The sequence below is a fragment of the Poecilia reticulata genome, linkage group LG17, assembly GCF_000633615.1.
Source record: "Poecilia reticulata strain Guanapo linkage group LG17, Guppy_female_1.0+MT, whole genome shotgun sequence".
Lineage (NCBI taxonomy): Eukaryota > Metazoa > Chordata > Actinopteri > Cyprinodontiformes > Poeciliidae > Poecilia > Poecilia reticulata.
The window spans coordinates 8,168,303-8,192,700 of NC_024347.1; the positions used below are offsets into that span (position 1 = coordinate 8,168,303).

Sequence of the window (24,398 nt, forward strand, 5' to 3'; positions counted from 1 at the left end):
TACTGTTTCCCTGGTTCATACAGTACAAAGCTTAACCTCATGGACTCTGTTCTCCTGTGGACAATAGACTGTTATTCTGACAGTCAAAAAGGAATCAAATATGTTTAAAGATCTGTCCCTCTTCTTAAATAAAATGTTATATCAAACCTGTGTTGTCATTTTTAATCTTTTGTACACAGTTTACCCATGATCTGCCAATAATAGTGTTTAACACCAGTGAAGAAACTTTTAGTGGTATGTTATGTAGATTCAATGCAATAAACAGAAATATGTCTAGATCCACGTTCAGATGATGGTTGAATCAACATTGACATGTCAGTTATGGTTGAAACCCTAACGTTGATTCAACATTCAAGTCACCGACCACTTTCAACGTTGATTCAATGTTTCAATCATTCTGTGCTATCTGGGTAACTTAGAGGATCTTAATGTATTTGCTTAATCTACTTTATTCATCTTTCTGGTAAAGTTAAAAACTTTACTGTCCAAATGCTAACTTAAAAAAATAAAAAAATTTAAATGGKAATTGGCTAAAAACAATACAGGTTACAAAATATCCGATGATTGCATCACTAAAAGCCACAATTTAGAAATCAAATGCAGAAATATGGAAAAAAAAAAAGAAAGACTAATTCGAATCGAGATCTACCAACAAATGGAAGGTAATCTAACATGTTTGTAGTCACTTCAATAAAGATAGCTTTTAATTGTTTTATTTTTTAATGGCATTATCCATCTCTCCATCCTCAAACTGAAAGAAAAAGAGGGAAACCAAAAGAAAAACTTCAAAAGTTATTTAAAAAAAATACATTCTGAGGATCACACTAGAAGCTACAAAACAAACTTGAACAACTCAGAAGGAGAAAAAAAAAATGAAAAGAGAACAGTCTTATTTTAGTTACAACTCAAAGTCAGGGTAAAGCATAAATCTGACATAAACATCTTTTCTTAAGTTCTGAGTTTTCTGGTGGTTGTCAGGGTTTCCCTTGGATGGTGAATGAGGAATGCACCGAGCTCGGCCCGTTCGACAACCTGGACCAGGCCACTCGCTGTGCAACTTCTTTCACCCCAGGGAATAAAAACTATGTGCATCAACTGCATCTCTGTCCATCAAGTCTCTTTATGATGAGCTCGACAAAATGTGCAGCATGATTTCTGTGTGCATGTTTTGTTTGCACACGTGGTCTCTGGGTTCCATGCTTTATAAATCCTCTTGTCTGGATCTCCTGAAATACACTTGTCTTCTGATCCAGTCAGTAAGGAAGAATACTCAAAAAGTAAAGAAATCAGTCAGTCTTCCAGTAGATTAGCTGAATCCAGTCTGATGATCAGCTTGTATAATCTGTCATTTACTCCTTTATTATCCCAACAATAGCTGAATATGTCCACTGCTGGAACAGGCGGCACATTTGATGCTCTGTGGTGAAACGGAAAAGGCCTTTCAATGTCTATACAGCCCAGAGGAAACTAGCAGACCATCTGCTTGTCGCTCCAGACTAACAAGGGAACTGCATGGGTACAGGAGAGGGCTAAACAGAGGAGGAAGAGTTCAAGAAAAATGGCTTGAAAAAGACGTCAGGAAGGGGAATTAAAAGATGACAAAGAAAAGAGCAAAGGTTTCTCTCAGGTCTCTTTCACTTGTGTCTCTGTAGTGCTTTCCTCTTCCTCCTCTTAAAGAAACAGCAGCACCTGAAAAATACAAGTCAGTTCAGAAAGATTTCCACAGCAGCAGCTGCTTTATGCTCACAGGCAACACAACTCCATTGGATTTTGTCTGTCTTGAAGTGAAGGTTCAGGGTAGATCTACTTTGGCCTGTCACTTCAAGACATATCAAAATTCAGTTACATTTAAACAACTTTACAGTTACATCTTTAGGAACTTGCAAACAGTAATTTTATAATCAAATCCACTGATTACATTTTTTTAAACAGTTGGAGCCGATCCAGAGCTGGAGCAGGACTGGTGCTGCAGGCGGGTCTGGGGTGGTCTGATGATCACCTCCACAGCACGATGCACTGATTAGAGATGCCAATCAGAGTCCAGCAATTCAATGTCAAGTTTTAGGACCACAATTCAATTCAGAAACTGTTTTTGATTGAGAAACCACATTTTTCTATTCAAACGGTCCTGAGATTCTGTTTAAATTATGTGACTGACAAGAGGAAAAAACAGTGTAGGGGGAGCAAATAGAACAATTATCTTTTTACATTCTATAAGGTTCTGCACTGTATCAAATCTCATCCATTTATATTTAAACAAAAATACGTTTGTCCTTAAAAGTCTGTCACTTAAATTACCAGTATTTGGTTAGCTTAACTTCCCTGCTTTTTCTTAAATAAAAAAAAACAAATTACTCAAAATATAAACAATGGCCGAGTAGGAGCAGCAAGGACGTACATCTTAAACAGATTTTAAAATAGATTTTTGATTATTTTTGAATCAAATCAAAATTGCCAGGAGTAGGATTTGCAATTCTCTATAGAATTGATTTTTTTCTGCGCCTCCACCACTTAGGCTGTAATTTATGCAAAAGGAGTAAATATTGAGTACATGGACAACCTTTTCAGTAGTCCTATATTTCCTGATTTAAAGTCCTTATTAATTAATTAACTTTGGAAATTAAATTAACCCCTTAGCCGTCATGACACCTGTGTTCTCATGGATCTGTTGATTAACATGGAAGCGGTTTGAGGGTGGCAGTTTAGGGGTTAAAGTAAAAGGAAACCAGCCAATAATAGTTTTTCTACAAAAAGACAATTGTTCAGTAGTTGTCTCTTCACAGAAACACAAAAATGTGATTCATCCTATATAAACATATCAACATAAATAATCAATGACAATCTAAACAAGAACATAGGAGGACGACCACAAAGGAAGAATCAAAGAAAGTACGGACTGAACAGTGTGTGTATATGAGTGTGTTCTTACTTTATATCATCAGGAACTTCAACCTCTGCGTTGGCTGTGATTGGTGCATTAGAATGTCCCGCAGTAGGATCGTCTGTATTCAGCTCTCCATTGGTCGAGTTCATCACCTGGAGGACAGAATTTTTGGAAAATCTGGATGAGCACATCATCTCATCCCTCTTATACTCAGTGGCAACAAAGCAACATGGTCAGTGCAAAAATAAAAAAGCAATTCTGCCCATCATTACCTGTGAAACTGGACAATAGAGCATGCAAGAAGCAGCAACTAAACATGATCAACAGTGTTACCATGGAAATCACTACGTGATGTCAGACATCAATAAAGAGTAGAAGATTTAAGGTGACATTGAACAAACAATCCTTCAGTTTCTTTGTAATTAAGATCAATCAGTAACTGTTGCTTTTACTAATACGAGGCATGCAGAGAAAGTGCTGTTCCAGCAGAAACATCCTATCATTATAACTCAAATACTACATCTCTAACAACTGAAATACTCCACCAACACAAGCATGACGTTCTTCCGTTTGTTCAGCAAGAAAGGTTGGATGACTTAATATTGACACTGAAGGAAAAGTGCTTTATGCATTCAAACAAATTATCCTTTTTGATCTTAACGGACTCAATAACTCTCAAAGTGAACACATCCTTGCTAAAATGCCAGGTTTTAAAGTCCTTTCCAAATTTCTTCCACATACAATGCAGCAATACCCCTGTACAAGTGGAGTGAAAAACAAATCTGATATCTGGAATCTGAAGCATCTAAAGGAGCTAATGCAGACATTAACGTCTTACTTTTCTCTAACTTAGAAAGTACTACTGGTTCAGTTTCCTTTTTGTATATCTGCTCTGTCTCCAACACCCAGTCAGTCATGGCAGATGGCTGCTCATAGTGAGCCCAGTTCTGCTTCTGCTGGAGATTTCTTCCTGTTAAAGGGAGTTTTTTCCTATTCACCGTCACCATATGCATGCAGGGATTGCTGTAAAGTCAACGACGCAATGCAAGTGACTGTCTGTCTCTACTTGCTTATGCTACAGAGGTGTTTTATCCTCATCCTTATACCATATTAAGGTATATTTTTGTGGTTAGTAGTTGCCTACTAAAATAGGCAAATATAAGCATTTTTAGAGGGGATCTCAAGGCCTTGAGAATTTTACCTTTTTGTGGGCAGATATGGACCATGACCTCAACACTATAGATCCACTGTATTTTCAACAGAGGCATGTCAACCATTCATTGAGGCTGCTACTTTAAAACAGCCACTTTCTGCCGCAAGAAAGTAGAGAAAGGAAGACTAAATGTATTATGATAAATTTGATCTGTTCACAGTTTCAATCTCTGTTACAGAATTAGACTTGAAAATTCAGTTCAAATTCAAAAATACTTCATCAATCTCAAAGGGAAATTAAACGCTGTTGCAACTCTAATTATCCAAGGTTCTGCAAAGAGTTCTTGTAGATGCTAATGGATCTCTTGTAGCAGTCTGTATTACTACAGATCTGAAGAAGCCTCTGACTGAAGACTCTCTTCTTTGCATCATCATTTCCAGACGTTCCACCGTCATCCCCAGAGCAGAACCAGCCTTCTTTATCAGGTTGTTGAGCGTTTTTAGGTCCCTGGTTCTGATGCTGCTGCCCCAGCAAATGATTATTGTTCAGTCTGTTGTCCAGATAAACACCGACTCCACAACCACTTCTTCTCTCACGATGGAAATAGGGTTTGATCTAACCCTCCTCCTGAAGTCTACAATCAACTCCTTTGAAGATGGGATGGTTGTTCCTTCCATGACACAAAGCATTCCACCGGGTCTCTGTACTCTGCCTTTTGTCCATCTCTGATTCACCCGACAAATGCAGAATAATCGGAGTATTTCCGCAGATGATAGAAGTTGGACTTTTGCAGGAAGTCTGATATGTACAGAGTGAAAATGAATGATGAGAGTACAGTGCCGTGTGGTGCTCCTGTGCTGCTAACCACCTGCTCAGTCATGCAGTCCTTCAATCTCACAAACTGTTGTGTCTCATAAAATGTTGGTAGTTTTCTGGAAATGTCAGTTATGAGAAGGATTTAGATTCTTACACAGAGACTGATGCTAACAGTAATGCTAACAACATTAACCACGAAAACAGAACCATCATTATTTAGATATTATTATATTAAAACCTTGTTACATAGCAACTGATTTCTAACTCACTATAAATAATTAATGATGATGTTAAAAAGTCGGCCATCCAGGAGGGACTCAGAGTAGAGCCGCTGCTCCTTCACATCGAGAGGAGCCAGTTGAGGCTCGGGCATCTGGTCAGGATGCCTCCTGGACGCCTCCCTGGTGAGGTGTTCCGGGCACGTCCCACCGGGAGGAGGCCTCGGGGAAGACCCAGGACACGCTGGAGGGATTACGTCTCTCTATGGCCTGGGAACGCCTTGGGATTCCCCCAGAAGAGCTAGAACAAGTGGCTGTGGAGAGGGAAGTCTGGGCCTCCCTACTTGAGCTGTTACCCCCGCGACCCAATCCCGTATAAGTGGAAGAAAATGGATGGATGGATGGATGGATGGATGGATGGATGGATGGATGGATGGATGGATGGATGGATGGATGGATGGATGGATGGATGGATGGATGGTTANATGGATGGATGGATGGATGGATGGATGGATGGATGGATGGATGGATGGATGGATGGATGGATGGATGGATGGATGGATGGATGGATGGATGGTTAAAAAGTCTCAAATCAAACTTTGAATGCTGGTAATTTGTACAGAGAAATCAGGTGAGAGCATTCCCAATGCTGGACATTGGAAATTGGTCATAGATCTCTGATTGATGCATCATTAGTTCGGTTTCATATCAACACATTTCACTGTTATGTTGCTGACATAACAGTGAAATGTGTCATGTTACCGACACCAATGTTTCTTTAATGAGCTGGCCATTTAGTATAGAACAACAACACTACCTCCAGATGTTGAGTTTAGTGTTTTTTTATGATTAAGTGATTCATAGGTGTTAATGTGTAGTTGCATAAACTCTATTCTTTCTAAAATTGTACAAAAACGAGACAAAAATCCTTCCAAGAAAAATTTTCCTCTGGCTATTTCTCAGGACCACTTCAAAAGATTTACGCAATAAATTGAGAAAAGTCGACATAAAAGAAAGTTTACGAAGTAATATGAGTTAATATCTGGGCAGAAAAATAATTGTGGATAGATCAATGATATGTGGTGTGTGCATATATATATATGTATATATACACGCACACACACAATTCTGAATATCTGTAGAAACACCCCCATCTGTAGGGATAATTTATTATGCAAAGACACTACCTCACAGTCAGCCTGACTCCAGACATAAGAGGGTCATGCAGACAGACAGAGGAGGCAGACAGACAGAAAGCCAGCAGAGCTAACCCTTCCTCTCAGTACCTGGACAGACCCATCCAGCCTATCAGCAGTGAGGTGGGAGCCCAGCAGCTCTTGGTTGGTGACTGGAGTGGGTTGAGACTCACTGCCTTTCCACTCTGGAGACTAGAGGAGACAGGAGGGCGATCCCAGGAAAACAGAAACGTATATGGAGGAGACACAAGAAAGAGGACGATGTAGATGAGTTAGGAAAAGAGAAAATGAAGACAGAGGAGTGTTGAATAAAAGTGAAGCAAAGGAGTCGAAAGCATGAGGCGATGAAACACAAGTGAGACAGGAGAAAAAATTGGAAAAAGAAAAAAACAGTGAGTTCAGAATCAGTATTTGGTGAAAGAGACACAGGAGGAATTCAGTACAGTATGTTTGCACTGATAAGTGTTCATGTGTGAAGCTTCATGCAGAACACACTGGAGGTTCTACAGGTTAGTGAACTCCCAGCTGTGCAGTGCCAACTCAGTCAGAAAAGTAAAATGGGGATGGAATGACTGAATGCTCCAGGCTTTGGGTTTATCTAAGACCCAGTTCTTCCTTCACCTTCTCACATCCAGTACCGGTCCCAACACCTACACCCTCACAGAAACACAACGACTGACAGAGATGGGAGAACCTTCATGGTCCCAGGCTGGAACAACAACAGACTATCCAACTGTCAGCCACCTGATGCAGCCCATCCAGCAACATTCAAAAAGCCTGCCTCTTCAATGCAGATCCAGACACCCCCCAGTATAAGGAACTGTAATACACTTATGCGGCAACAGGACAGTAAACCCAGCAGATGCATTACTGCGATGGCGCTGCAAACGCATGTGGGATGCGTACTCCAAAACACACAAACACAAAAATCAAATGCAACAGAAAAACTCTGCAAACAAAAAAAATGCTGCAATAACAGAAGATTGAAGCAACAATCTGCAACCACCAAAACAAATGCAAGCCAAAAATGCTGCAACCACAAAAAATGGAAGCAAAAGGGAAAGTGCAGCAAATGGTAAAAACAGCAAGTATAAAAATGTCCTAACTCCACACCAACAGAAAGGCTCCAGACCACTAGGGGGTGGAGACAAACAAACCATATGGGACCAGGACCACACTCTCAGTAAAGACAGGATGTATAGAGGAAAGTTGGAGGAAGAAAGAAAAGGTCTGTTATATTCCATGTCTTATTCAAACATGCAGCTTTCACAATATTATAGAACAGCAGCATAATTACATAGTTAATATTACCTACTCCACTTTACTCCTAGTGGTCTGGACTGCTTCTGTTTTGTGAAGCAAGTTTTTAGCATTTCATATTTGCTGTTATTTTTACTATTTTGCTTCCATTTCCTGTAGTTGCATAATTTTTTGTTGCATTTATTTTTTGTGTGTGTGTTTTGCACCATTCAAGCATTTGCTGAAAATTTTGCTGAATCACATATCATGCCACACAAGCCTAAGCACGACTACTTCCACTGCTAATAAAGCTCTCATGGCAATTTGCACTGACCAATTTGCAACTTGCTTAGGAAGGAATTCAATCATTTCATTCTTTGAGTTTTGATACTATAAACCAGTGGTTCCCAAAGATTTTCTTCTGGCCCCCTATGCATTACAATAAACCCCCACGCCACCCCAAAAAAGAAAAAGAAATCAACTGAGCACACACATTGTTCAACCAGACATAAACCTATACACATATTTTGTTTTCAAACTTATTTCACATTTCAGGTTGCAACAAAACACTACAAACCATCTTTACAATGAAACACTTTTGTGTAATTGTTTGTTTTTTTTTCATTCATCCATACTGCTTCTTGCGTCAGCCCCCCCGGCCCCCTGCAATGGCACTGCACCCCCCGTAGGGTTGTTAAAGGATATGCTACACATTATTTGGCCACACTCTCCTTTCTAGATGATCTCTCCTTCGCTACCAAGTATCAGTCAGTGTCAGACTTCAGATTCTTGAACCAATAAAAAGAAAAGCTTTGGACAAGCAGTCATTACCTTACACTTCATCCCCAAACACAGACATACAACTTCAATGTAAAACTACACTAGTTATACTAGTTAAACTGAGGGTTGCTTTGAAGCCATCTTCAGAGTGAAGGTCAGAGGGAATCCATCACAGCTGGCTCATTCTTGGTTGATTAAATCCAGTTTCTCTGATATGGAAATGTTTGTAGCAGGCCGTTTATCCATTAATGTAAAGGTTGCTTAAAAAGCCGAAATAGAAATTCTGAACTTCAGTTATAACATGGAGGCCATTTTATGTTTTGAATGTTTACATTATTTTCTGGGTTTGTGTTGTTTCCCAATTTGTCCCTGATGCTTTTCAGTAGCTGTTGACAGCAATTTGCTTGTATACCAAGTAACGAAGGAAAAATCTGGTGTCTCATGTTACTATCTGAGGTCTGGCCCACAAACTGGCATATATTTGTTCCCTAATATTTTAATCTGAAAATTCAAGATTCAATTTTCTATTAAATAACTTTCAAAATACAAAACATAAAAGTTCAATGAAAAAGAATGAAAGAAGTGCAAAAGGAAGGAAGGAAACAGATGAGGAAATCAGATTAGTACGACAGTATAGAGAAAGAAGGAAAGAATTCAGGAAAGAAAGAAATGACAGAAGGAAAGAGACAGGAAGTATATTAGGAAGGACATTGAGACTAGAATGGGGATGCAAACATTTTTCCATACTCATTTCTCAAAAACAGCTAGACAGGTGAGGTTCTATGATCTGGTATATAATCAATGTCTATGAAAGGAGCAGAATGGCTCATAGAATGTCAGACTGGCACACAGTGGCCAGGTCCAGCCTGACCAGTAACCAGCTTTACTGGGTACCTGTGCTCAACAAAGACTCATCACAGACTTTGACTCAACGTTGTTGTGAAATAAGAGAAGAAAAAAAAACAAGGCAGAGAAACAACATCAGCTGCCAGTTAATAGCCACTGAAACTACAACTGCAGGTAACTGCAGTTGGCATCTGATGTTTGTAGCACAATTCTGTGTTTCAGTCCTGAGGATGAGGAAAAAACCCATGAACACAGTTCTAAAAAAAAAAAAAAAAAAAGAAGAAGTTTTAATTAGGCTCCTTGTGAGAGCTGGGAAAGTTGAACAATTAAATTTTTTAAAGGTTTGTGTTAGCTCTAGTGGCCTTTATTTGAAAGTAGTTTGACAGGAAACAGGGTAATGAGAGAGGGGGAAGATATGTGGCAAATGTCGCCAGGAATTGAACCTGCGACTACCGCCACGAGGACTAAGGCCTCCATACGTAGGTCGTACTTTGCCCCTTGCGCCACCACAGCACCCCCAGCAACAATAAAAATTTTAAAAGATCTTTTGAGTTTAGGAGTGGAGAGGCTCTTTTGTTTCCCCACTTCTTGCATAATGTCAAGAAACGGAAACGTACAGGAAATGGATTACTGAATGAATGTTACTGTGAGCATTTTCACAGCCACTGAGAGCCTGGCTTGGTGACAGAAATGCCTGCATTTGGATTTATCGGTGACAAATTTTGATCTAAACCATAGCAGAAAGACTTTCATGGATTATAACTGACTGAATTTTGCACTAGGTCAGTCATAAGCACTGTCTGACAAAGGATGCAGGTCTATGTGAATAAGACCTGGTTCAAACATCAAGATTTAAAAATTAAAAAACTGAGAGACCCTTCACATGGCGATAAAAAAAATCTAGCATTTAGTAGGTTTGGTCGTACAGTGTGTGATGTCCAGCCGCAGGGACACACCCAGCGGGACTCACCCTGGATTTATTCATGATAAGATTTCTGCTGTTTGGAGCTTGTGGATTCCTGGATAATCAACAAATTTGTGACGGACTTGGTCGAACTGGCGAACACTCGGACTGTTGGTGTGGACAGAGACGAGGACTCTAAAACTCACCAACGTGATGGATTCGATCTTGGAGAAGTTGCTAGTTTCGGTTCAGTAGAACGATCAAACTAATTTGGATGATTGAAAACTGAGATGTATTGGAGAGACTTTAGGGAAGATTGAAATATATAATCTACCCGACCTAAGAAATTCTGTATCTGAATTGGCTTTCCCAGTGTGGTCTCAGAAGGGCTGCATATTTCTAATCTCCTTGAAGATATCTAAACATAAGACTCCTTCCCACCTCACCCCCTCCTGTATCCATGGAGTTGCGAAGCTGGAGCATTCAGAAGGACATCATGCCTTGATAACAACACCTCTATCGGACTTTGCCAGGAGCCTCAGCAACCTAGTTTCATGGCCCTTTGACATCACTGCCTTCACTCGTGTCTTTGTTTTGCCCTTTGTTTTGTCTGAATGTTGCCATTTGGAGTTAGCATGTTCTCCCTGTGCATGGTGGGTTCTCTCTGGGTACTCCGGTTTTCTCCCACAGTCCAAAAACATGACTGTCAGGTTAATTAGTCTCTCTAAATTGTCCGTAGCTGAGAGTGTGTGTGTGCATGGTTGTGTGTTCTGTTTGTCTCTGTGTTGCCCTGCGATAGACTGGTGACCTGTCCAGGGTGACCCCGCCTCTCACCTGGAACATTAGCTGGAGATAGGCATCAGCACCTCCCGACCCCACTGAGGGACAAGGGTGTACAGAAAATGGATGGATGGATATACTGGAACTATTAAATCAAATTCAGCAGCACTGATAATTCCAATAAACAAATGTTACAATTATTAATCTGTGGTCTGTGTTAAAATATTAGCATTTATGGGCCCCTGAAGCCCTGGGGGGCCTGATGGAGCCACTAACTTAATTTGGATTAAACCCCCACATTTGTATTAACTCCCACATTTTTTAAACTGCGGGGCACGGTATGGATGAATGAAAAACAAAACAAAACAAAAAAAACAACGATGAATGCTGTGCACACTGTGTGCGCTTGGGGGGGGGGGTGGGAGTTTTGTATATAGGGTGTAAGAGGGAGTCTCTAAGAATCTCCCGAGAACCCGCCCACCTGATGTGTGTTATATGGACACACATCGTATAACAGGAAGTCACAAAACAGAGGAATCCTCTAACTTGCTGACCAGACTGCTGTACTACCTACGCTAGCGCACCGTTGTGTTTTTGTTTAGTTTTTTTGCTGATGTCACTAGTTAGGCTGAACAAATTTGGCACTGTCTGACTTAGTTACCATGAATTAAGATGATTAAAAAAAACAACATTTTTCTTAGGCTCCATTGAACCTTAGTTCGGCATTTAGAAAAATCTTACTGATCAAAGTTAAGCAAGTCATTCTTGCTGAAAAATAATAATGGAAGCCAGAAGGAGAAATGAAAAAAAAACACAAAGCATTTTTAAGCACAAAGTTAAAGAAACTCTCTGAAGCTGACTGATAAGCAAAATGAGACAGAATAGTTCTATATGAGCAGTGCAGTGTGTCTTGTGTAACTACTGTACCAAAAAAAAATCTCTTTTTTTATGGTTTACGAGAAATGATGGTAAACCATGAACTAGAGCTACAACTAAGGATTCTTTTAGTTATTGAGTATAACTAAACATAATGAGAATACAAAGTAAAAAAAGAAAAAAGTACCGACTTAATTATAAAGCTACTCATTTAAATGGACAAAATGATGCGACAGATTCAACTTAAATAAAATTGTGACTTAACATGTTCGTCTTGGACTAGCTTTACAAATAGTGCTGCTGGAACAAAACGCAGTGTTTAAAAATAGGGTTTCTTAATGGGGCCATCAAGCTCCTTGCAGACTCAGTGTTCTGACTATCTGTCATACCTCGTCAATCCAGCATACCTTGTGATAATGGGCATGCACACATCGATGTTACGTTTTTTATAAATCCGTCATACCTGTAGAAGTTTTATTTTGTGTGTTTTATTTCTCAGAAGTTTACGGTAAATTTAAAAAAAAATTAAATAAGAAAAATCTAGTTATTTCCACTCCAGAGCAACACCTCCAGAAAGAGCTGTTGCTCTGCTTGTTGCCTAACAGTTTCGGTCAGCATCCAGCGTTATTCATGAGCTTTTTTTAGGACATATTCCGTGCAGTTTTCTAAAGAAGTATTAAAATATTAAAAAGGTAGATTAGCTATAGGGACAAAATATCCCGCGGGAGACTAAATTTGTAGTCAAACAGTATTTGTAGTAATAGTGACGCTAAACGGGACTAATGTCTTGTTTACAGTATGGTAACGATATTGGAAACAGCAAAAGTCACTTATGTTAATGTGACGTAACATCGATGTGCACATGACCACAAGGTATGCTGGATTTACAGGTACGACAGATAGTCAGAACACCGACCGTACGCTGCGGCTCCGCCACCCATTCTTCTAGCGCCGCCCTGGGATTAGCGCTCGCTGCCCAGACTGACTCTCAAAACTGGGCTACTCACTGGCTTTGAGTAAGCCGATGAGTGACTAAGGATTCTTTTAGTTACTGAGTAACATATCAATTATGCAGAATGCATTTATTCTTTGTACAGTTTTGGCTTAATTACTGCTCTGAATATGTTGTTCTTTAAGCAAATGGCCTAATTTTGAGTCTATATGCTCCAGTTAATGATTAATCGATTACTAAATTAGTTGACGATTATTTTATAAGAGTTGTGCCCGTCTGAGCACAACTCTTACCGGGTTCTGTATTTGTTCTCATGAGCGTGTACCTGGTTTTTGGTTTGAGGTGCTTTCTCCCGGTTGCTTGTCTGAAGTGGAGTTTCAGTCGCCACAGGACCAATAGGAGTCGGCTAAACAGAGAGCAGGAGGGAAAAATCACGCTGTTACTGTGCAACTTCAGCTGACAACATGATTATTTTTGTGTAAACAGAGGGATGCTGCAGTGATGCAGGGGTAAAGCTGCTGTCACAGGTTTGAGTCCCGCATGCTTTCCCCTCACTCATTGCCCACTTTCCTGTCTGATCACTCTCATATAAAGGTCACTAGAGCCAAAAAGAAACCTTAAAAAAAAAAAAAAACTAACACAGGCCTGCATATCACTACAGGTATTTTCTGTTAGCTAGAACTAACAAACAGTGAATATAGTTTATTTTGATTTCACACACTGCCAAAAGCTTGGACCAATCCAGCTCCAAGAAGCTTTCCAGGAACACAGAACTACTTCCAAAGGCAAAGAAGAAGATTCCAAAAGCTGAATGTTAATCAAAAAGTGTTGGGGCATGTTTATCAGGCTGATGAGGACGAGTCAGGTTTATGCAGGGCTGTGCAATATGGCTTACAAATAAAAAATCTCTGATTTATTCATGCCAGTGCAGATTTAATCAACGTTTTTCTTGCTTTCTTTTCTAATAAAAATAAATTATAAATGAGAAAAACTATTTTCAAAAAGGGGCTTTTATTTCAACTATTGCTTCTGTGAGTTTTACGACACAGTACTGAGGCCAGGTCAAGAACTTTTGTGTAATTACAAGAATACAGTCATAATATTAGCAGAATAAAGACACTTTTACCAGAAAAACATCTTAAAATTACGAGGAAAGACTTGTGGACTGTTCCTCAAACATATGAGGTCACAAGTAGTGACAGTACTGCTTCTACCTGGTAGCCCTGTACCTTCACATTTTCATATTCCTGACAGACTGCGATGGAGCTGAATATTTTTTAAAAAATTTTTTTTGTCTTGTTTTGTTTTCTAACTTTTCTTACATTGTTGATTCATCATTTTGTTGATTCATCGGGTCTCTATTGTTTTGGTCTGTGTAGCCCAAACATATGTTCAAAGTATATCTATTCAGGGCAATTCAATCCACTTAAAAGCATAAGATTTTTGTTGAACACCTGTTCTCTGGAGGCCCATGTGTGGAAAACTGAAACAAATGTTACCATAGCAAAATGTTTGTTTTTGGCCCTGGAGAGGATAAGTTATATAACAAAAAACAAATTAGACACATTTTGAAAGATCTGGAGTATATTCTGTCATTTTCTTGGAGGGTAATAATATTGAAATAGCTGGCTGGAAGAATGAAGGTCTCTGAGAGATGATTCCACCCCTACTTTTTTATGTATCCATTTATTTTTATTATCTTTGATCTGCTTTCTTTTTTGCTGCCCAGATGGTGCATTATATTTAATAGCATTGTACATATGTACAGTGACAAACAATAAATTCTATTCCATTATGTCAACATGATTGGCCATATAGGTTTAGGATATTGTAACAATGAATAATGTCCAACTAAGTGTTGTCTCTCTATAGCCACGTGAGGGGCATTAGGTTTGCATCTTTCTTATGGATCATTATCAAAACTTTACTGTCACTCAAATGTATGCTCTGGGCATTTTATTCTCTTGATTTTGTATGTGCCTTTGAGTTCTGTTTGTGTATAAAAAACAAAATACTTTAATAAAAAGAATTACAAAAAAAGGACATTTTAATGAGAAAAAAGCAGGGGTGAAAGTTAGGGGGTACGGTAGGGTACCCCTAAAAGATTTAGCGGGGGTACGCAGTACCTGCAAGAGAGGGGAGGCTGTTAGCTGTAAAGAATCAACGGGTTCACTCTGCAGCAGTGAGTGCACCACTAATCAGCCGTGACTGATTAGTTTTTCAAGAACAATCTAAAACACGACTTAATCRGTTAATAACTTTTTTCCCATTTCATATCGTTTCTGAACTGTTCGTGCTTTGCTAGAGCAGCGGTGCAACATGTGGATCGCAGAAGGTTTTGAGTCGATCTCAGCATCAGGTGACAAACTGAACGCAGCCAGGAGGCTGAGAGCAGCACGTCCTCTGACTGGGTTAAAACCTTCAGAACTTTATGAAAGAACAACAACAACAAAATCAACAAAACGTTTTCAAATTAATGACCCAACAACAATAATAACCTCATTAATTATTGTTTCAACAAGGTGTTGCGCAATTCGGTGCGTTTCGGTTCCATTACCAAAATAAGAGCAGAGCAGGAGTTTAAAATGAACTAATCAACCACTGCTGTGTTCAGGGAGCTTATTAAGAATCACAAAAATAAATATCAAGCCTGAAAACCTGATATCGTAACGGGCTAAATGTTATGTTTTTAACGTAATCTCTGGTCGGCTTGGAGAGCACAGGAGGTTGCCATGGCAACGGGTGTGTTTAATGACAGAGATGGAGAGTAAAAAGGTAGGAGTGGTTTAGAGTTGATCACCTGTTCAGGTTGTTTTATCTTTGTTTACCTTTGCTGTGGCTCATCACAGCTGCTGTAGTTTCTGAACGTTCAATAAACGACAAACTTGGACTAATTACCTTGTTCTTTGTGAGTATACGTCATTTACAACAAACATTAAACACGGTAAATATGTTTCATTAAGTATTTAACAAACAAATGGTGTCTACCGCGATAATTATGTGAAATTAAATTGTCTAATATAAAAAAATTGTTTGGTGCTGTCAGGCTCAGAGTCTGAGGCTTTTCCTTAATCAAACAAATTTTAGTTTTTGCCTCTTATTTAGTGGAAATATTGATGTTGATGAGATTTTGTCCAAAATGTTAACCTTTTTCAACCTTTATAGCTCCACTATTGAAAATGAGGCTCTAACTTTCACAAATGACATTGAAATAAAATCTAGTCCAACATCTGGTTTGAGGTGATTCCTCTGGAACCTGTTGGAGGAAAAATATCCCAACTTCAGAAGATGAGCTTTAACCTAACAGAGCTCTGTGGTTCCTCCTGTCAGTATGAGAGTCAGGGTGAGGAGGCGCCATGTTAGGAAGAGAAGTGGAAGCTGCAGGATCTTCAGAACAAACAGGTCATGATGCTGGGCTACTGATTGTCCCTCTGTCTGGACACAGGACCAATAGAACCAGTTTAAAAGCTAAAATGAATGGTTATATGCCAGACATGGAAAACTGGGATGACTCCATGCCGTGATGTTCAGAGTTTAGGTCACATGGCATCTCAAGGTGTCAACATTGCAGCCAGTGGGCTGAAGGAAATATAGATTTATTTTGTAGCAATTCAAGAGCTACCAGCTTTTACCGCTTCGCGAAAAAAGTAATCAGCACAGAAACTCCAAAGCACACAAAGAAGCAATATATATATATATATATTTTTTATTATTATTATTATTATTTTTTTGTCATAGTACCCCCAAGAATTTATAACTACTTTCACCCCTGGAAAAAAGCTTCAATCTGTCATGACCATCTCAGTCCAATGTCCTGCTTCTCAAAATAATTTCATGCTGGTGTGTTACAGGATGCAATATTTCCTTATCTGTAAAACTTATACTGAAGTATAACTTCACAAGATGCTCTACATTCCTCTTTAATTTTTTGTGCTGGAGTTCTCATTATTACTTCTTTATTCTGGTAATATAGTGACTTCATTACTGTCAGATGACTTAAAATATAAAAATATATATATAATAAAAGAACATCTAAACTTGGCCCTAATACTTCATCATAAAGTTGACCTGAATTCAAAGTCCAAATAATAGAAGCTGAAAAACACACTTTGTTTTTACAAAGTGTTCACTTTGATCTATGGAAACCCAAGGCGTGCATTGGTGAAAACAATCCTGATATTCCACAAATAACACCAAATATTTGATTAATCAATAATTTGATGCATCACCCAGCCCTTTATGAAAAGATTTCTGAGACGGAGACAGATTTGAAAAATCACGTCCCTCACCCTGAACTATACTGAACCTTCTGACACTTCCACAGTGGCTCACGGTGTGAGTGCTTGCTGCTGAATGATTTGAATCTCTGTCTACCTGAACCCAATCAGATGACCACAACACAGCTTCCACACTGTGCTGAACTCAGCAATGATTGAACAGAAAACCTGCAAGAAGATCTCATCAGAGTAACCTACTGCATGAAAAGAGCACAGAACACACACTTATCACTAACCAGTGGCTTTCCGGTCCAGTCATACTGATAATCGAAGATGTATCCGTTCCTGTCAAAGAGGTCTGTGAAGAGTTTCCTCAGATAGTCGTAGTCTGGCTTCTCGAAAAAGTCCAGCCGCCGCACATATCGCAGGTATGTGGCCATCTCTTCTGTTGTTTTCACACAACGGAAATTCACACACATGCAGTCAGCCAGCGGAATCTGATACTTTATCACAGTAAGCAGTGAATAAAAACTGTTTTTGGCAACAAACAGACATCTATTTATAATTACAAACCTGGGAAATTCTCACAGAGCACCTCTATCGGCGTGTCTCGCTTCGTGTCTCCTATTTTCTGATAGCGTTCCTTCAGAGTGTCGGCCTAAGGCAGAGAGGAGAGGAAATAATTCAGAGGAAGGTTCCACATAAAACCTTGCCATGGATTAACGGCAAATGGTTCAACTTAAAAATAAGATGAGCACTAATTGTTTTTTTCTTACCTTTAGTCCTTGCCATGGTAGGCTGCCCCGCAGAAAGTACATGAACATGTGGCCTAAAGCTTCCAGGTCATCCCTTCTGCTTTGCTCTACAAAGTCAGGAGTTAAGATGAGAGAAATAAACCTGAGCAAGGATGTAAAGCTGAAGATCAAAGCCTGAATAAAATTAGAGTTTGCTCTATAAAACACTGACAGGGTTTTTACAAACATCTGAAAATTCTAGCATTAGAATCAAAAGCAGCTTAACTGATCAGGATTGTGTGAGCAAACTTCAGTTTTCAAGTGCACTCAGCCTGCACACAAAGTATAAATAAATTAACTTTAGAGGAATAAAATAGAGAATAAAGAAACAATATGTACAAGTATTTACAACCAATTTGCCAATTTTTATGAAGAATGAAAAAGAGGTGGCTCTTTGAACCTTCCGAATAACTAAAAAACTGACAGAATGAACTATTGCTTCTAAAATCATAACAAATGAAGGACTTAGGTTAAAAAAAGACTCCGTTTTGAGTCTGGCCTTCAGGAATTGAGACAAAATTATTAGTTTGCATCACTGATTAATCAGTTTGCAGTGATTAATCAATAAGCAAAACATGTGCCAAAACATAAGGCACATGTTTTGGTCACCACATCCCATGAGTGCATACAAAAGCAGTCATAGGAACACTTACCTTTCCCCAAATGTGTATTGATGCTCATGTATCTGGCAGTTCCAGTCAAACTCTTGTGTTCTCTGTATGGAATATGTTTCTTTGTCTCAGGGTCTATGTATTCTTTTGCGAGGCCAAAGTCTATGATGTGAATGGTGTGTTGCCGTTTGGAGCCAGGTCGGCCCACCAGGAAGTTCTCAGGCTTCACGTCTCGATAGATGAGGCTTCTGGTGTGGACAAACTCCATTCGGGTTATCTGAGGGAGACGACGACATCGGCACCATTTACAACAATCAGATACGAGCTGTTTCTGAGGCCTGAGACTTAAAGAGCTAAATGTCTTACCAGCTGTATGGCTATCATGAGTACAGTTTTTAGAGAGAAAGTTCTGTCGCAGAGGTCAAACAGGTCTTCTAGGCTGGGTCCAAGCAGCTCCAGAACCATGGCATTATATTTCCCACATGGTCCAAAGTAAAACACCTGAGGTACGCCCTCTGGAGGACCAGCAGAGGAAAACAGGACAACTAAACCATCAATGGCTTTTTAAAAAAAATAAAAATAAAATAAAAAGACTTTCAGTACACCACACTGAATCTCACTAGAAGACTGAAAAAGGTTAGCCTGGTAAATACCAGCCACTTCTTTGTCCAGAGAGTCTGGGCTCTTGACTGTTGAGAAGCGATTCCTTCCTGGAGTGTGGACTGTGTGGAACTTTGCAATTCTACCCACTCAATAACCTATGTAATATGCCAGTTAGACGTTATGAAGCTTACCAGAAATCGCCTGTGCACTTAATAACCATCCGTGTTATTAGTTCAGTGTTAATTCAATAGTTGGAAGCCTGACCAACACAGACTGAACAACTTCCTTCACTTCTGCTGCTCCCACTGCTGTTTTGGACTTCAATTCCAAAACAGTGCAGGAAATCAACATCACCATTCACAGCTTCTTATGTTCAGTGTTTGGCCTGCTAGAAAACCTTGCGGAGGCAATCCAAGTGAATCGGAGAAATCCAACACTGTGCTACGAAGAGAGATTGGAATCATGCAGAATTGCATAGGAAGGCAATGGCCAGGCTAAAAAGAGTAAGGGTCATTAACAACAATATTGAAATCTAAAATTGTGGCTTAAATTTAAATGACTTTGAAAGTTTAATTTTACAAAAATAAGAAGATATGAAAATTTTTTGAAGATTTTCACTTCACCATCACCTCCATCAGGTCAGAAGTATCCAACCAAAAAGTAGAGGGAAAAACTAACTGTTTTGAGGCTGCATATCATAATAATTACAATCTTAAATAGTTCCATCGCTGCTTTTATACTTGGCAGATTGCAGTTTTCTGGCCAATCGCCGATTACTGATCTTTAAAAAAGAAACCTGCCAATAATGATTTTGGCTGATACCATTTTTTTTTGTTTTGTTAATTTTGCCAAACATGCCGAGTTGGCAACAGTGTGAATACTATTGTTAACTGCAAACATGATCTGGTCTCTCATAGCAGAGCAGAAGACGACGGTGGTTGATTTTTATATCTTTGCCAAGGGAGATAAGATCGGTGGATATGATCAGCTTCAGATCTAACATCTAAGTATCGGCTGATCTCCCCAAATTAAAGACGTGCAAAAGCTTGTTAAGCTTTGTTAGGTTTTGTGGGCTCCTTCTGATGGCCAACAATACTTTGGTGACTAAGAAGAGTTTACGGTTTGATATAACAAAATAACATGTTTTCTGTGTCTGCTCTCTTCTCAAACCCAGTCAATTGTGGCAGACAGACGCTCACACTGAGCCTGGTTCTGGTTCTGGTTCTGCTGGAGGTTTCTTCCAGTTAAAGATATTCGATATTATGTGTGCTCAATCCTTAAATATATGCAAACACCAACAAAAGTTAGGGAAATTTGGATTTCCCTAACTTTCAGAGAACGTTCAGAGAATATGACCTTCTCTGAACGTTTGAATGCACATGTTCAAGTGTTCAATGTTTCAGTTCTTCTTGCACAACTTGCTCTTCTATAATAAGGAGCTCAATGGGAAAATTCACAACAGCAGTTTCATCAGTAAATCATCAATACATTTTCAATCAGAAGTGGTGTTTGAACAGTCCTCTTCATTGTGATCTTTACATTCCGATATCATGAGGCCAAGACGGCACCAACAACTGATGAACCGTACCTCGGCACTGTGAGGTTTCAAACAGGATGCTCTCAGACCAACTGACCACTGAGCTTAGAGCGTAATCAGCTGGTTACAACAGAAACTGGAACAGTCACAGGAGGGTATAGACGTGACACCCCTTAGCTGCTCAAACCTGGCACTTTAAATACAGATGACACTTTTATAATATATCATTGCAAAGTAAACTTTTGACATTTTCCATAAATTTCACCCAAAAGCATATACCACATTTTGTGAGTGGTGTATGTTCATCCTTAAAAACTAAAAACAGATACACCTACAAGGTATTGTCATCCCTTACCTGAACTTCCCAGTTGTTTGTAAAAGCGATATTCTAGATGTAATTGTGGTGCTCGGGACTTGATGGGTTCCTGTGAAAGGACCAAATCAGAATCAGAATCATCTTTAATGAATCTTCATGAACAGCACTGAAACCTGTCCAGTTAAATCCAAACCATTGTGAGAAAATCACAGATGTGATTCAGTCCATCTTCAACTAAGCTCAGCATTGTACATGCTGAATTATGATTTCAGCTCTTTTCACAATTGTGTTTTATTGGCACTAAATTCTAAATTCTTTTAATTTTTGCCAAGAAAAACAAACACAAACTGAAATGCACATAAACAAAAGACAGCACAACCACAGAGCAATATTGCACTGGCAGCAACATACTCTGAGGTTAGTTTTCTCTTTTATTGCCACGGACTCTTTTTTTGGGAGGGATCGTCATGAATCACTATGAAAACAGACTTAAGATCATTAGTCCAATTTATTAAAGCCAAATAAGTGATAACATTATTTAGGAACAACAGAGAAAGACCAGTGCTGTAACACAAGTGGCCCCTGGCAAAAAGGAAGTGGCCTCTTCCTTTTTGCTCCTACATAAGCTGTGCCCTAAAGAGGGCATTACCCTGTGAACTTTACGTGTGTGTGTATGTATGTGCATGCAAACAGCTAAAAGAAACAGATAAAAAACTCAGAATCATTTAACCGTAACACTTTAGATGGAACAAGACACTTTGTCAAGTTGGATGAAATCACGAACAGCTCTAAATACCACCAGCTTTTGGTCCAAAACTTTCACCTGTCTGCTGGAAGTTCATGATAAAGAGAATTTTCTATTCAGCATCACCAGGTTCAAGCATGCGTAGGAATAGAAAAGAATGGCTTCACCAGAAGAAAATGAAAGTATTGTTATGGCTTAGTCATAGTCAGAACTAAATCTGACAGAAAATCTAAGGGTTCAGATGAAGTTGGCTGTGGACAAGAAATGTCCTCATAATGTGGGATTTGGAGAATTTTGGTGAAAGGGGGCTAACGTTACAAAGCCTAGAATGCTGACATACTGCGACTGAAGACTGGATGCTGAAACTGAATGCAAAGTTGTTTCAACTATGTATTTGTCTCAGGGTGTGCACCTTTATGTAGTTAGGTTACTGGAGCTTCATGATTTTGTGCCTTTTTTCCAGAATAAAGACACTGGACTCCCTCCAAGGAGTCCAGTCACACTTATCAAGTCAGACAGGTGACTAAGAATTTATTTAAAAAGTTCTAGAAGTATTTTTCTTTTTCTTTAGGTATGTGAAAAACAGGAGACAGGGCAGCCATCTTGACTCTACCTAATCAATCAGGACATCAAAGTGGCAAGTAATTCACAGCCAACAGAAAAATAACTCTCATCTTCTTGGGATAGTTAAACTACATAAACACTCAGCACTGGGGTTCTCATTTATAAGGAAATTACTTTATGTCTTTAATATCTGTGGACTATTGACCAATTCTGTAAATATTTTATTTTATTTTTTTATTTAACATTTATTTTACCAGGATAAAAAAAACATTGAGATTAAAAACCTTTTTTTCAAAAAAGTCCTGGCCAAGAGGAAACAACAAATGCACAACTGTAATGTATTGTATTTAACTATATAAAAACTTTGTTATATACACAGCCTGAAGAGGATTGTTACCAGTTTGATGGCCACATATTCATTGGTGTACAAGTTCTTTCCAAGTCGTAGTTCTCCAAAGTTCCCACACCCGATCTTCTTTCCGACCCGGAAATTTGGCCCAACCATCAGAACTCCTGAGCCGGAGCCAGCAACTCGGCCGCTGTGTCCTGATCTTCCCCCTGCCTTCCCAGACATCCTCTTCCCATCCTCAGCCTCTCCCTTCCCACCTCCTCCACCACCTCCTCCGCCAACTCCACGCTTGTCAAAGTCCATCAGTTTGTGGTAGCCTGGCCTCTCCACGATTAGGCTGATTCCATGCACCAAAACAAGGACCAAAACTACTGCCTAGCGGCTTGATTTCCAGGTCTTTCAGTGATCCAACTCAGAGACACACACTTTGGCTTTAAAGGGTGAGTTGAATTAAAATGTGGAATCTTGTCCGACAATGGTATGGATACAAGATGACTAAAAAAAAAGAAAAAAGAAATGGATTGGAGTTAAAGAACGGGATCTAAAAACTAATAACTTTAAAATTATTTGAGAAAAACAGAGATGGTAAAAAGCATATTTGACTGAAAGTGCATCAAATTTGAAGAATACAGTTTGAAGAGGCACAATTAGGAGTGACTTTCTGTCCCCCTTGCAGGGGCCAGAGATGTTAAAGGAAGTTGAAGGACTGATGTGCAAGGATATGAAGCTAGCCAAACGCTGGCATGCTCTATAAAACGAGAAGGGTGCCCTTGTCTAAGGCTTAGACAAGTCGGTCCAGCATGTCAACACTCAGTAAAGGAGTTCAGAGATTTCACCTCTGACCTTCAGCTAGGATAAGACCTAGAGCTGCTATCTGACTTCCTGCCATACGTTTCAGGAACCGAGCAGGACTTCAGGACCGGTACCAGCACCACTACTTGGTCTATAGCACCACATAAGGTTTTGGTCCACGGCTCCAGAAATGCGGTACACTGGGAAACCTGAAAAAAACATACAGAAATAGATGATTTAGTCCACTCATAATGTCATGGATTTTAATATTCAAGTAGTCAATGATTGATCTGTGACTTTATTAAAAAGATCAGCCCATACAACAAAATTGATTATTTGTGTTTTGAAAGACACCCAACAATAACATAACACTCCCAGTTGAGGCCTGTGTTTATACGCTGCCACTGTTCATACATGCTCTGTGTCAGAATCAATTTCTCTGACTTAATACTTTGTTTCACTGAACACATAAACTCTGTGGTGCAGAGACTACATTATATGTTAACTACATATGAAAGCAGCCCGTTTCTGCTGCACAGTCTTTAAACTGTGTCCACTTTTATCCACATTCAGCCTTTTACTCATCTTCTGTATCTTATCTACATAGAATAACGTCAGGCTGTGAATCTATTAGAAAGATGCCTGAAAAGCAGTGATATAATTTGCTTTATCTCACTGACTGACTTTGTGAAAAAGTCTCAAAGTTAACTTTTTTTTATTTAAAAAAATAAGTCCCAAGGAAAGATAAATGTACATAACAGAAAAAATACATAATATATGTAAAAAATATTTCATTTCCCATTGGGATTAATATATATTTAAATTTAAATCTGCAAAAATTGGAACAGGCAGACGAAACCTAAAAAATAAAAAATAAAATCAATATTAAAGATCAGATGTAAAATTACAAACAAGCATTTATAGTGACTATTAGTGTCCTTTATATTATGGTGATCGTTGAGCAGGAAGCTGCTCTGTGGATTAAATAAATACTTTTTTGTAGAGATGAGCCGATCAGGTTTTTTCCTGCCGATTCCGATCACCCATGAGGGCCGATCACCGATACTGATCACATAATTATTATGTTTTTTAATCAAAAGCACTACCGGTTACATTATGTGGAAAAAGGAACCAAAATTCACCTTAATTTAGACAAAAAGTTGTTTTTAATAACTTTTTCCAAGAAAAAAAACAAAACAGGCATTGTGCAAATTGTACTGCTATCA

General features: G+C 39.0%; 1 protein-coding gene across 5 annotated transcripts in view; it reads right to left on the reverse strand.

Moving 5' to 3' along the window:
• Nucleotides 1–668: 668 nt before the first annotated feature.
• The window catches only part of LOC103479254 (casein kinase I), a 27,094-nt gene continuing 3,364 nt past the window's right edge, over nt 669–24,398 (reverse strand). Inside the window, exons 2-13 of one of the 5 annotated variants that reach the window (XM_008433587.2) lie at nt 23,224–23,381; nt 22,429–22,875; nt 20,762–20,831; nt 18,633–18,781; nt 18,309–18,543; nt 17,638–17,723; nt 17,435–17,519; nt 17,158–17,306; nt 12,970–13,050; nt 6,358–6,459; nt 2,930–3,036; nt 669–1,689 (exon numbers count right to left, since the gene is read on the reverse strand). In XM_008433587.2, coding sequence (XP_008431809.1) covers nt 1,635–1,689; nt 2,930–3,036; nt 6,358–6,459; nt 12,970–13,050; nt 17,158–17,306; nt 17,435–17,519; nt 17,638–17,723; nt 18,309–18,543; nt 18,633–18,781; nt 20,762–20,831; nt 22,429–22,683 — 1,374 coding nt within the window. In that variant the 5' untranslated portion in view covers nt 22,684–22,875; nt 23,224–23,381 and the 3' untranslated portion in view covers nt 669–1,634. Of the gene's footprint in view, nt 1,690–2,929; nt 3,037–6,357; nt 6,460–7,966; nt 8,822–12,969; nt 13,051–17,157; nt 17,307–17,434; nt 17,520–17,637; nt 17,724–18,308; nt 18,544–18,632; nt 18,782–20,761; nt 20,832–22,428; nt 23,382–24,398 lie in introns of those variants that run through there. The other 4 variants (XM_008433585.2, XM_008433584.2, XM_008433588.2 and 1 more) reach the window with 4 other exon arrangements.